Source organism: Saccopteryx bilineata, chromosome 4 (assembly GCF_036850765.1).
Source record: "Saccopteryx bilineata isolate mSacBil1 chromosome 4, mSacBil1_pri_phased_curated, whole genome shotgun sequence".
Taxonomy (NCBI): Eukaryota; Metazoa; Chordata; class Mammalia; order Chiroptera; family Emballonuridae; genus Saccopteryx; species Saccopteryx bilineata.
The window spans coordinates 156,132,035-156,145,775 of NC_089493.1; the positions used below are offsets into that span (position 1 = coordinate 156,132,035).

The following is a 13,741-nucleotide window of genomic DNA, read 5'->3' on the forward strand; positions in this document are numbered from 1 at the left end:
CTCTTGGGGTGGGGGGCGGGGGGGGACATGGGCTGCGTGATGTGCCCCCATTAACACAGGCCTTTGGAATTGGTGCTACCTGCAGGCAAGAGAAGCTAGGGGACTGCAGAGGTCAGTGTGGCAGGAGGTCAGACCACCATCTGGGCCTCAGGGCTCTGCAGGAGGAAGCCAGGCCCACATGTTTGCCATTGTGAGATCTGGGTAAGTGACATGGTCACTTTAAGCCTTAATTTTTCTTTTCTTTTCTTTTTTCTTTCTTTTTTTTTTTTTTTTAGATTTTATTTATTGACTATACAGGGGGTGGTGTAGTGAGAAGTATCAACTCATAGTTGCTTCACTTCACTTGTTCATTGATTGCTTGTCGTATGTGCCTTGACCCAGCAAGCCCAGGGTTTTGAACCAGCGACCTCAGCATTCCAAGTCAATGCTTTATCCACTGCACAACCACGGGCCAGGAAGCCTATTTTTCAACCTACAAAATGGGTACAAATCATAATGCACAGGGATGGGACGTGCTTTGAAACTGAAGTGCTGCACAGATCTGCTCCCTGATGTTTTCATGCAGGCTAAGCTTCATACTTTGCAAAGGTGGACACACTAGCCCAGAAAGGCTAAGTGATTGCCTAAGGGCAGGGGTGGGACCTCCATCTCAATTGTGTGTCCTCTGTTTGGAACTGCTCCACTCAGCTGCTCCTTGACAGAGGAGTGTGTTTCATCACGAAGGGTATGTTTTACTTTCTAATTTCTTTCTTTCTTTTTTTTTAAGTGAGAAGAGGGGAGTTACAGAGACAGACTCCTGCATATGCCCTGACCAGGATCCACCTGGCAACCCCATCTGGGGCTGATGCTAGAATCAAGTGAGCTATCCTCAGCACCTGAGGCTTGGACCGGCTGAGCCACTGACTGTGAGAGGGAAAGGGAGAGAGAAGGGGGAGAGGGAGGGGAAGAGAAGCAGGTAGTCTCTTCTCATCTGTGCCGTGACCAGGGATTGAACCCAGGACGTCTGCATGCCAGGCTGACACTTTATTCACTGAGCCAACTGGCCAGGGCTCTTCCTAATTTCTAGTGATGATTGTGACACAGATGTATCAGTAAGGAACAAGAGAAAAGGTGGAATGGAGAAATGGATTCTATCTTAAGTTAGACTTGGGTTTTTTTTTGTTTCTGTGTTTTTGGAAAGCAAGAAAAGGTCCTTAACAGGTTGGTAACAAGGTGCACAGCAGTGTGTAGAGGAGAGCTCCAGGGCCAGGAAGAGAAGGACATGCAAGAGAAGCGGAGTGCTTACTCTCCACCTGCTTACCACTAGGTGGTTGCTGTGATGGAGGAGACACTGCAGCCTGGGTGCTAATCAGGCTTTATCATGCTGGTGGGCTTGTGTTTCAGCCAAGTCCCAATGCCCTCTGAGCTCAGCTTCCTCCTCTGTCAAATAGGTCTGACACCATTAACCTCCCAGAGCACATGAGAGCGTGCAGAGGGAGCACTCAGCAGGTATACCTGCTTCCCTGGCCTGATGCACAGGCTTTGGGGGAGGGCAGGGGTCGTCTTCTCTCCTGGTTTCCCCTGGCACGAGAGAATCTGAGCCCTTGGCGTGGCCCTATGTTTTTGAGGACAGGTGATTTCTTTAAGCAGAGCCAAGTTTTCTTGGCCTCCCACCTGCCACCATGGCCTCCATGATTCTGCTCGATGGAGCCCCGAAGTCCTCCCTGGTTTTCCTTCTGCCATCTCCCTGTCACTTACTTGCTCACTCTAGCCACACTGGCCTCATGTGTACCCTGGACACGTGAAGTTTGTTCCCCACTGATGAGCTGTGCACTGTCCTCTGTCAATCTCCTTCCCCTCAAGATCACTGCATTTTTTACATTGAGTCTCAGCTCACGTGTCATCTTCCCCAAGATCCTACTGATTATTCAATCCAAATTGAACCCACCCGCCAGCCAGCCAAAACTCTTGTCATGCCCTGCTTTATTCCCTTTCTGCCACGTGTCACTGTTTGAAGCTATCTTTTTTTTTTATACAGGGACAGAGAGGGTCAGAGAGAGGGATAGAGAGACAGGAACAGAGAGAGATGAGAAGCATCAATCATCAATTTTTCATTGTGACACCTTAGTTGTTCATTGATTGCTTTCTCATATGTGTCTTGACCGTGGGCCTTCAGCAGATTGAGTAACTCCTTGCTCGAGCCAGCGACCTTGGGTCCAAGCTGGTGAGCTTTTTTTTTTTTGCTCAAGCCAGATGAGCCCGTGCTCAAACTGGCGACGTCAGGGTCTCGAATCTGGGTCCTCGGCATCCCAGTCTGACGCTCTATCCACTGCGCCATCACCCGGTCAGGCTGTTTGAAGCTATCTTGTTGGTTTACTTGTTTATTGCTTCCCTCTTCCCCATTACAGGGTGAGACCTGCCCTCTCTTGCTCTGAGCTGGTACAAAAACCCAGAAAAGCACCTGGCACAGAGTCGGTGTTGGTGAGACAGCATGCTTGCTCCCAGCCCTGGGCTGCAGCACCACCAGCATGGGTTGCATAATGTTCAGCACCTCTGGCTTCCTACCTTAACACCTTCATCATTTGTCCACATGCGGAGAAATCTTAAGCACTGAAAGATGTTTCCAAATACACATTTTTCAAGAAATGTTTAAATTGCATTCTATAGGTATAAAACAAACCAAGAAGTCACTAAAGTTCAATGATAAGAGTCAGAAAGGTCAAATACCAAAGAAGAGGAAAAGTGAAGGTTTTGATGTTCTGGACAAAAGTCAAAGGGTAGGTATGACTGAGTCCTGCATGAGAGTCAAGTCTTTCACCTCACACAGAAACCAGAATTTGGAGAGAAAAAAGGGGATTATGGTAAGAAACCTCCAGGACACCTAATCATTCCTCCCTCTCTGTTCTGTGGCAAACTGGCTGTGTTGGTCCTCCCTCCCCCACAGCTCTCCAAAGCCTGTGACTGGGTCCGATCCGTCTATGTTTGCCCCTAGTACTCAGCACAGGGCATAGCATTACCTTACAGACTTGTTGAACAGAGCCAAGCCTCCTAGTTATGAGATGGCACAACCAGTTTATCAATGTAAGTGCTGATTACTACCCCAAAATATAAGAATGCTGTGCTCAATGCTCCTCTGCAGGTCCAATCTTGGCCTCACAATGTTTTGAACTCAAAAATTTTCTATGTTGGCCCTGGCCGGTGGCTCAGTGGATAGAGCTTCAGCCTGGCATATGGATGTCTCAGGTTCAATTCCTGGTCAGGGCACACAGGAGAAGCAACCATCTGCTTATCCACTGTCTCTCTCCCCCTCCTCTTCCTTTTCCCCTCCCACAGCCAGTGGCTTTATTGGTTTAAGCGTGTCCCCAGGTGCTGAGGATAGCTCAGTTGGTCCAAAGTGTGTCAGCTTCAGGTGCTAAAAAGCTCGGTACTCAAGCATTGGCCCCAGATGGGGTTGTTGGGTGGATCCCGTTAAGGGTGAATGCAGGAGTCTGCCTCACTATCTCCCATACTCTCACTTAAAAAAAAATAAATAAAAGAAAAAGAAAACTTCCTTATGCTACTGACACCATGTTGTCTGGACCAATTGGGATCTGAAAGCTAAAGCCTAGGGATATTCTCTTCAAATGCTATTCCTGCAATTCTAAAAACTACCACCAGGTGGAGTCACAGAAACCTTTCAAGGCTATAAACTCTAAAACTATACTTCTAATGAAAATACATGGTAAATTAAAACAAGATACTTACATATGCACATCTATTTTTTTCACTTATCATATTGGCATTGATTTAGAAGTATGATTATACCCACAGTTGGCCAGGGCTTGGGGAAACATGCAGCATCCATTCGCTGTTGGTGGGAATGTAAATTAGCGCAGACTCCTGGAGGGCAATTTGGCAATACACATCAAAAGCCTCCAACATGTGCAAACCCTTTGGTCCAGCAATTCAACATCTAGACATTTATCCTAAGGAGATAATCATGGAAGTAAGTCTAGGTTTATTCCCAGGATGTTGACTGCAAGGGTGAAAAATTGTCAATATAAATACTATAACTTGCAACTTGGTTAATAAATTATATATGATAAATCACCATGTAGCTATTATATCCTATAAAAATTCTTAGTGATGTGGAAAAATCTCATGATAGATTAAGTGGGAAAAAAAGCTACAAAAAGTATGTCCATTGTAATCTCAATTTTAGACTTAGAAATATACAAACAAACTTGTGCATAAAGAATGCTGGGAGAACAAACACCAGAATATTGACAGGACTTATCTGTGGGTGGCAGAATCATGGATGATTGCTTTTTTCTTTTTTTGTGCCTTTCCCTATTTTGGGAAAGTTTTATAAAAAACATGATTCTGTTGTCATTTGGCAGAGAGCGATTAATGAACCTTTGTAGCAGCAAGGATGGACCAGCCTCTGTGCAACACAGCTTTGGACACAGGACCCTGGGCCCTTGCCAGTCCACACCCCACCCCACAGATGTGGGCGGCCCCTCGGTCCCCACCCCCACTATTGGGTCCACACAGGGACCTGTTTCAGCTGGCCTCCTCAGGGGAGGGCCAGCCTGAATTACAGTGCAGTTGCACAGGCCCAACTATGGCCCTCCTGGAAATGCTTTTTTTGCTCTTACTTTTACTCAGGAAGTGATATGTTTTAGGCACAAACTAAACAAAAAAAATCCTCCCTGAGGCTGGTTTTGAAGCTAAGTAAATCTTCCCCGAGATGGTTCTCAAAGCTGTTTTCCGCTCTAAAGACTGCCAATGTCTGTTTTGGTGGGTCAGAGTAGTTACCCAGGCTGGCCAGACTGTTACCACTGGGGGAGCTGTTCTGACTGCTCCAGAGAGCCCAACTCTGAACCCAGTGTGGGCTCTGTGGACATGAGATAAATGCTCCCAAAGTCTCCTGTGAGTCACGGAAGGCCTAACTTATGATGCATTGTGTGTGACAGTCACCTCAGTCTCATTTAATCCCAACTCTGATGCTGTGGGTGAGGCCTTCATCACTTCATCTCACAGGCTCAGAGAGAGTGAAGCCCTTCCCCAAGGTCACCCAGCTGGAGACACAGCATTAGAATCCAAGCCCAGGCTTCCTGGATGCTCTGGCTGACTAGTCTTCACAGCCTCGTGGGAAGACATCTCCTGCGAGACAGGGACCCCTACCTGGCCTCTGTCACCAGCCTGTCCTGAGTTGGGACAGATTTGGCCATCAGAGAGGTCTCTAAATCAACCCACATTTCCCTGGCCTGAGGCCCAGAACAAACACACTCCCAACATGAGGGCCCTGCCAGGCTGTCCCTCCACCAGGCTTGCCCCTACTCTGATGTGTCAGGATGTCTGTGCAGGGTTCAGCAGCGCCTGGCCACCTTTCAACTTACTTCTTATGTGGCCCTCACCCAGCCTGTGCTGGGGCTTGATTCCAAGTATAAGCTAAGTTTTAGGTTTAATTGTAAAAGATCTGACAAGTGATGACACCACAAAGGCCACATGGCTGTTCCCAGGTGGTGACAGAACAGGGTGGGTAGGGACTGGGGATGGAGAGTTCTCTGTGCACTGGGAAAAGGGCACCCCACAGCTAAGGGCAGGACCCTGTGCTCCATGAGACAGACTGGCAGGAGAAACAGTTCAGGGTGGGCTCAGGACACCAAGGCCACTCCTCAAAGCCTGTTTGCTTTTCCTGGGGGGCAGCTGGAGGTGCAGACAGGTCCCTAGGCCAGCCCTGCAGCTCTGCAGGTCCTGTGGTATCTCACTGAGCTAATGCTAATCCCTCCACAGAAAGATGAGCCCCTGAGGAGCAGAGGAGACAGGAGTGTAGACGGTTAAATAAAGGCTCAGGGGAAGAATACTGGCTTGAGAGAAAAGGGCAGAGAGAGCAAAAAATAAATGGCAAATTACCGGGTAGCCATCTCGTCCTGATTGCCCCTGTGGTAATTAATACGTCATTAATAATCAGACTTACGGCAGAAAACCATATGGCAACACTTAGCACTCAATCAGGGCCCAGGCTGCCCCCCCCCCCCCCCCCCCCCCCCCCCCCCCCCGCCCAATGTTCTCTGGTTTGCAGCAGAGGTTGCTGGTGGGTAACTGATGCCTTTGGGGGAGGACTCAGAGCTCTGACAGGTCTGGGGGGACAGAGCACCATTTCCTGCCTCATTGGGCCACCCTAGAGGGGCCACCAGGACACACATCCAGTCAGGTCCTCCCTGTGTCAGCAGCACACATGGCGAGGACCACCTGGGGACACGGGGTTCCCAAGGTCGGTGTCACAGTCACCACGGAAAGTTCTCCTGCCCCTGGATGGGGTGAACTGAGGAAGACAGCTTTGGAAGCCAGCCATGTGGTGGGGGAGGCATTTACTGCTCCTGGATGCTTCTGTCTCCACGTGCTTGGAGCTGGCATCCATCTCAGGTTGCAACTTCAGGATTCTGCATTTGTTTAATGCACTTAATAGTTTAACAGCCAAGTTCAAAAACTCTCACTCTACAGCCCCCTGCATCACGCACTTGAGCGAGTTCACACAGGCCCCCTCTATGTGACAGCCAGGAACCACTCAACAATAAGAAACTGCTTGCAGCCCATAAATCTACATACTCCTTCTGGCTGCTGGCTCAGTGGGGCGCTAGGTGCAGAGAAGCACGAATTCCGAGGGGTGCCCGTCGGGAAATGAACCACAGCAAGTGGAAGTAAAAAATAAAACCGCTCATCCGAAAGGAATTCCTTTCGAAGGTGCATTTAGACTCAAGCCGACTCTCACTGTGCTTCCTGAATACATTTGCCAGGATTTTCCAGGCCCTGAGGCCACCATGGCTCAAGCAAGCTCAGCACGTTTCTTGGAGACCCGACTTCGAGGAGATCCCCCCATGCCCACCCACTCCCAGGTTCAAGGCCACCTCAGGGCGCAGGCCCCTGCCCCACCCGGTTCTCAAATCCAGCGCCCCCAGGGCCAGCTGCCCAACCCAGCAAGCCAAGCCTATTTTGGCAAAGAATAGATACAGACCCTGCAATCTAGTCACTAAGCCCAACTCATTCCTGGCTAAAAGCACGTGAGACAGCAACACTGAAACGGACGCTGGGCAGCGCAGTTAGAAAATGTGCCCATGGTGCTCGCACTGGTGCGGTGGGTGGAGCCTGGGCAGTCCAGCCGGGCCAGTTCTCTTGGGAGGAAAGTGGTCACAGAGTCTTTCAAGGGGCAGGGCAAGCCGGTTGAGTTCTGTGCTTGCATTCGTCTACATGTTTAAAAAGATACGGCCCCTGTTCAGAATGATTTTTTTAGGACACACCCCTCTAACTTAGTATTATTTTCATGGAAGTGCTACAGAGAGGGAACAAAATATCTTATCTTTCAGGAGCAGAGAGCATAATCCAGGGCACTTACTGGAGGACCTGCAAAACACAAGCAGAGAGGCCACAGTCAGAATCCAGGGCGAGACGGTCTCCTCCCCTGGCTGGCCCTTCCTCCAACAGCTACTGGCCTCCCCTTCCCACAAGGCTTTGACTCTGTCATGGGCCCCAAACAAGTGGCAGAGCAGAGTGAGTGCCTTGCCCTTGGTGGGGCTGCGGTGGGAGTGTGGTGGCGGCAACCCCACACCTATGGCTTACTTAACACATTCATTTCAGAAAGCTGTTGTTGATCCCTGCTGGGGACACCCATGTGGGATTTTTGGCCATCCGGGTAAGGAATCGGACCTTGTCCCTGCCTGAAGGACAAGTTTCCGTGCTCACTGAGAGTTGGTTCATTTCTACTGAAGGGGGAAACTTGGGAAGAAAACATCTGGGGCAGAGGGAAGAACAAGTATAAGGGCCCTGGATGTGTGTGTGGCTGACAGACATACAGGCCATGTAGAAGGTCCAGCCTCAGGATCAGGGGCGCCTAGCCAGGGAGCACAGGCTACTTGAAGGGGACGAGTCTAAGAGCTCAGATGCTGCAGGAAAGGCTCTGCAGCAAGCCATGGCTTGTCCCCAGAGCTGGGGACTCATGGAAAACTCTCATGACACTGACAAGTGCCCTCACCTTAAGGTGTGCAAAGCATATTGCATATCCATGACTGCATTTGACCTCAGCAGTTTGTGAGAGATATGATGAACACACCCATCTGACAGATGACACAGAAAGAAGTAACTTGTCTAAAGCCACATAATTGGTTAGATGTGGAGCTCATCCAGGCAAGTCATGAGATCCAAGGGTGAGTGTAATTTCCTTCAACGAACAGGTATTTAGGAAAACAATTATACAGGTGAAAGTGCAGGACCTGGGCAATGCTGGGTCCACTCAGGATGGGAAGGTAGGCTGAGTCCAGAGGGTGAGGGATGATTTCTGGGAGAGGAAGGAGGAGCATGGCAAAGATGGGAGCATGGCAAAACACACCAAGATCACTGGGCTTGGCAGGGCCGCAGTAAGAGAGGGCCTGGGGAGAAGGCAGGCCAGCCAGAGCGTCGGGTCTTGTCGTGGTACCATGCCCTGGGGTGCTGGGGTCGGGCACCGAAGGATTCTGCATGGAGGGGTGGTTAGAGGGGGCCGAATGGGCATGGGGATGTGATGCAGCTGTTCCTGTGTGGGCGATGCAACCTGGACTCGTGCTGGCAGTGGAGATAGAAATGAGTCAGAAGGCGCTTGTCAGTGAAGACAGGACTTGATTTTTGACTTAACCCTTTGAGTAGTGAGTTTTTTTCATGCTTGTTGATCCCCGGGGGTGAATTTTTTTCAAAAAATGAAATTAGTTCCAGTTATGGTTTTATTAACTTAAAATCATGTTTGTTTGATAACCAATTTGTGGAAACAAGACAAACACATATTTGCCTTTTTTTAATGTTGCCTTACACAATTTTAAAATAAAAATTTTTGTTATCTCATGCAATTCTTGCATACCTTCCATCTGTAAATAAAGAAGTATTGTTATTAGCAGAATCTCAAATATGTACTTGCATATGATGATATTCTTAGGACAATTTATAGGTATTTTTATTTATTCCTTACGTTTTAAAAAATTTCAAACTCTGGTATTCCTCAAAACATGGATGCAGGCAAAGTGGTTTGTTACATTCAATGCACACCACCCTTGTGTCCCTCTGTTTACGCTCCCTTCTTATAGTATGCTGACATAGGAAACATTTCATTGTGGCTTATCCTTTGAGGCTGGTAGTACTCTTCAGAGATTCTTTATACTGATAATTGGGCTCACCAGCCTCAGGATAGATGGCAATACATGCTACAATGCTTCTGAAAGGGAGGCGTGCACACACGCCTTTACTGCTCCAGCTCAAAGTTTAAAGACGTACATGTATGATCGAACTCTGGATGGTCAGGAGGCACGAGGACTTACATGAACGTCCATACTACTCAAAAGGTTAATGATGGAGGCAGGAGTGGCAGGGTGGGGAATGGTGGAAGGAAAGTGTGAGACAAAGATTCCTGGCTTGAAAACTAATCTAATGTATAATGTTGCTAATACCAAGGATGGTAACATGGGGGCCATGCGTCCCCTAAGTCTAGCTGAGGGGTCGACAGGGCATTGGCCATTTGGACATCTGTACAGCTGACTTCTCACTTCCTCACCCTGTTCCCTGTTTTACAAAGAAAGAAAAGCTGCTGGGTGGACACACCGCCATCTTTCTGATGCCACATGCACAAAACTGCCTGCACCTGCACCTGTGCCCTGCCCCCTCTCTAAGTCCCTTAGGTAAGTAAGAGATGCTAACTCACCTCCACCTTCCAGGGACCCTGCTGTACCCACCATTCCTCCCTGCCTGTAAGTCAAGCCCACCTCTCAAGCAGATCATCCCCAACAGCTCTGAACTGCGCTCTAATTACTCTGATTTTATTTTATAATTAGAAAAAAATTTCAATTACAGTGGCATACAATATTGTATTAGTTCCAGGCGTACAACAGAATTATTAGACATTTATATAACTTATGAAGTGATTACCCCTATAAGTCTAGTACCCACCTGGCACCATACACTGTTATTACAATATTATTCACTGTATCCCCATTCTATACTTTACATCCTCTTGACTATTCTGTAATTATCAATTTGTACTTTTTTTTTCTTTTTAAGTGAGAAGATGGGAGATAGACAGACTCCCACCCAACAACCCCTGTCTGGGGCTGATGTTTGAATCAACTGAGCTATCCTCAGCGCCTGGGGCCAATGCTTGAACCAACTAAGCCATTGGCTGTGAGAGGGGAAGAGAGAGAGAAGGAGTAGAAAAAGGGGGAGAGAAGCAGATGGTCACTTCCTGAGTGGGGATTGAATCTGGGACATACATATGCTGGGCTGATGCACTGTACACTGAGCAAACTGGCCAGGGCTCAATTTGTACTCCTTAATCTGTTTATGTTTTTCACCCATCATTTCTCCCATTTAGCAACCATTAATTTGTGCTCTGTATCTATTTAATTGTTTTGTTTGTTTTTTAGATTTCACATATAAGTGAAATCCTATGGTATTTAGCTTTCTTTGACTTTTTTCACTTAGGATAATACTGTATTTCCCCATGTATAAGACGCACCTTTCCCCAAGAAATTAGGGCTCTAAAAACTGGGTGCATCTTATACAGTGGTTGTAGATTTTTTACTTGCATTTCCTGCTTTTTCGTGCTTGTTTTTGCGCTCATTGTTTAAGACAGTGATTCGTCATCAGACACAGATGAGGACAAGCTAAGGGATGGGACTTTATTTTTTTATTTTTTATTTTTTGTATTTTTCTGAAGCTGGAAACGGGGAGGCAGTCAGACAGACTCCCGCACGTGCCCTACCCGGATCCACCCGGCACGCCCACCAGGGGGCAATGCTCTGCCCATCCAGGGCGTTGCTCTGTTGCGACCAGAGCCACTCTAGTGCCTGAGGCAGAGGCCACGGAGCCATCCAGCGCCCGGGCCATCTTTGCTCCAGTGGAGCCTTGGCTGCGGGAGGGGAAGAGAGAGACAGAGAGGAAGGAGAGGGGGAGGGGTGGCGAAGCAGATGGGGGCTTCTCCTGTGTGCCCTGGCCGGGAATCGAACCCAGGACTTCCGCACGCCAGGCCGACACTCTACCACTGAGCCAACCGGCCAGGGCTGGGACTTTTGACAGTGATGAGGAGTTGTATGAATTTTATGATGAATAAAACTTGAGTTCAATAACTTTAATACATTTTTTTTCAAATTTCGGGCCCCAAAATTAAGGCGCATCTTATACATAGGAGCATCTTGTACGTGGGGGAAATACGGTGCCCTCTAGGTCCATCCATATCGTCATAAATGGCAATATTTAATTCTCTCCTATGGCTGAGTAACATTTCATTGTATATATGTACCATATCTTCTTTATCTACTTATCTATCGATGGACACTTCGGTTGCTTTCATATCTTGATTATTATAAATAATGTTGCAATGAATATGGGGAGTGCATATATCTTTTCAAATTAGTGTTTTGTATTTCTCTGGATAAATACCCAGCTGGGTCATGGGCTGTTGTTTTTTTAATTTTTTGAGGAAACTCCATATTGCTTTCCACAGTGGCTGTACCAGTCTGCATTCTCACCAGCAGTGCACCAGGGTTCTCTTTTCTCCACACCCTCTTCAGCACTTGTCATTTGTTGATTTATTGATGAGTGCCATTCTGACAGGTGTGAGGTCATATCTCATTGTGGTTTTGATTTGCATTTCTCTGATAACTAGTGGTGTTGAACATCTTTTCATCTGTCTGTCAGCCATCTGTATGTCCTCTTCCACTTCCTCTGATTGAAAACCATCCTTTGCTTGCACACCTTCTTCTGTTCCTGCCTTGCCCTCTCTCCTCCTCCTGGCCACGTTGCAGGAAAGAGTTTTCTGGGAGATGCACACTGAGTGTCTCACTCAGCTAGTGAGGAGGCAGTCCAAGCCCAAAGCAATGCCCTGGGACCCCAAACCCATGGCACCACTCACCATCCCCTAACAGGTGGCCAGACTGTGGCTGGGGGTGGGCCACATCTAGCCTACCCGAGCCACTCCAAAACACAGCAAGCCACTCCCTCTCTTGGCCTGACCAGCACCACATCTCCGGGGCCCCATACCTTTGTAGGGGCTCTACTGTCAGAGCCTCTGAACTGAACACCTTCTTCCGGGCACCCCAACTCCACCAGCCAGAGGGGCCTTTAAAACATGCCCAGCCCTTCCCAGGCTTTGCAGTTGCACATGGGGTAACATTCAAACTCCTGCTGTCCTGGGTGGCCCACTCCTGTCAGTGCCCCTCCCGGACACCACACTCCATCTGTCTCTCCAGGTTCCCCAAGGGCTGGCTCCCCTCGGCCTCAGGACACCCTCACTTACTGCACTCCCGTGGTTGGCAGGCTGTGGTTTATAATATTTAATTATTAAATATTTACTTATGTGTCATTTGTTGTCTGTCAGCCTCATCAGCAAGGCAGCTCCCCAAGAGCTGAGGCCCCGTCTGCCCAGTCCCCTGCTGTTTCCTGCTGCTTCGCACAGGGCCTGGCAGGCATGTGCACTTTGTATTTATTATTTTTATTTATTTATTCATTTTAGAGGAGAGAGAGAGAGAGAGGGGAGGGGGAGGAGCAGGAAGCTTCAACTCCCATATGTGCCTTGACTGGGCAAGCCCAGGGTTTGAACCGGCAACCTCAGCATTCCAGGTCCAGGCTTTATCCACTGCGCCACCACAGGTCAGGCATGTGCACTTTGTAAATGTGAGCGGAGTGATGAGGGACGCCCAGCAGGCCAGCGCCTCTTCTACGCCTGCTACACCTGACTTCACATCTAGGCTTCCCATGTTCTGCTGCTGTAGCCGCCAGAGATGGGATCTGTGGCCTGCAGCGAGCTGAGCACCTAAGAGTGATGGAAGGCCAGAGCATGTGGCTCAGGCTGTCCAGGCATCCCTACTTAGAAAGGCTGGCTGGGGGCCCCCATCCTACCCCGTGGTGGTCCCCCACGGCCCGGCTCACTCTGCACACAGCTTTCAAACATGTGTTCCAGGCATTGTCAGGATCTGCTGACTTTGTTGTCAGGAATGTGGGAGCAATTAAATAAGAGCCAGATGACTCAGGAAATGAATGAAATGAGTCTGAGAGAGCAGGGGGGTCAATAACTCTGTGGCCTCTTTAACTGAACTGATATGGCCAGATGGGGTTTCCCACTTGCTCCTCGATGTTCGCAGAGTGCATGAGAGGCCTGTTGACAGGTAAACAGAGGTGTGTGGAGATCCTGGGGCCCTACCATGCCCACCTGAGTTCTTAGCCCCTCCTGGAATGATCATTGATGAGTGTTTCCCAAATAGAAAAGCAAACAGGAAAGAATATTTTTTCCATAGCCTGGCAGGTGCCCAGCTGCACACTGGGAGGTAAAGGCTGGCATTAGTGCCTGAGGTTATTGGGGTCATTTTCCCTGCTCAGAGCCCATACCTGCTTCCTGTGTTGCACCTGGAGTCCTGACTCTCACTTAACCTGCTCCGTGCTTTGCCCATCAGGTTCTGGCTCTGACCTAGCCTGCTGCCTCCCCCCAGAGGCCCTGGCTCCTGACTCTTGAAAACTCAAACCCACCTCACCATGAGGACGACCTTCAGCCATGCTTCTCCAGGGGTTTCCCCAGTGGAGCCAAGTGAGCCAAGAATTTGCAGGAAGATGGAATGAAACTTGGAGGTTGGCAAATTCAGAGCCAATAATGAGTTAGTGCACCAGTCACTTTAGCACAGGCCTCAGGCCCTGGCTTTAATTAGACCAATTCTACCAGGGAGTGTCCCGAGGCCTCTCTTTGCAAGTGCTTGTTTTCTCTGAGGGAAGGTCT

At 48.8% G+C, this 13,741-nt stretch overlaps 1 protein-coding gene across 1 annotated transcript in view; it reads right to left on the bottom strand.

Annotated features, from left to right (window-relative positions):
• COL23A1 (collagen type XXIII alpha 1 chain) overlaps window positions 1-13,741 on the bottom strand; it is a 423,137-nt gene that overhangs the window by 36,100 nt on the left and 373,296 nt on the right. The window contains exons 4-5 of the mRNA XM_066272386.1: window positions 7,358-7,365; window positions 5,878-5,904 (exon numbers count right to left, since the gene is read on the bottom strand). Coding sequence (XP_066128483.1) covers window positions 5,878-5,904; window positions 7,358-7,365 — 35 coding nt within the window. The remainder of the gene's footprint in view (window positions 1-5,877; window positions 5,905-7,357; window positions 7,366-13,741) is intronic.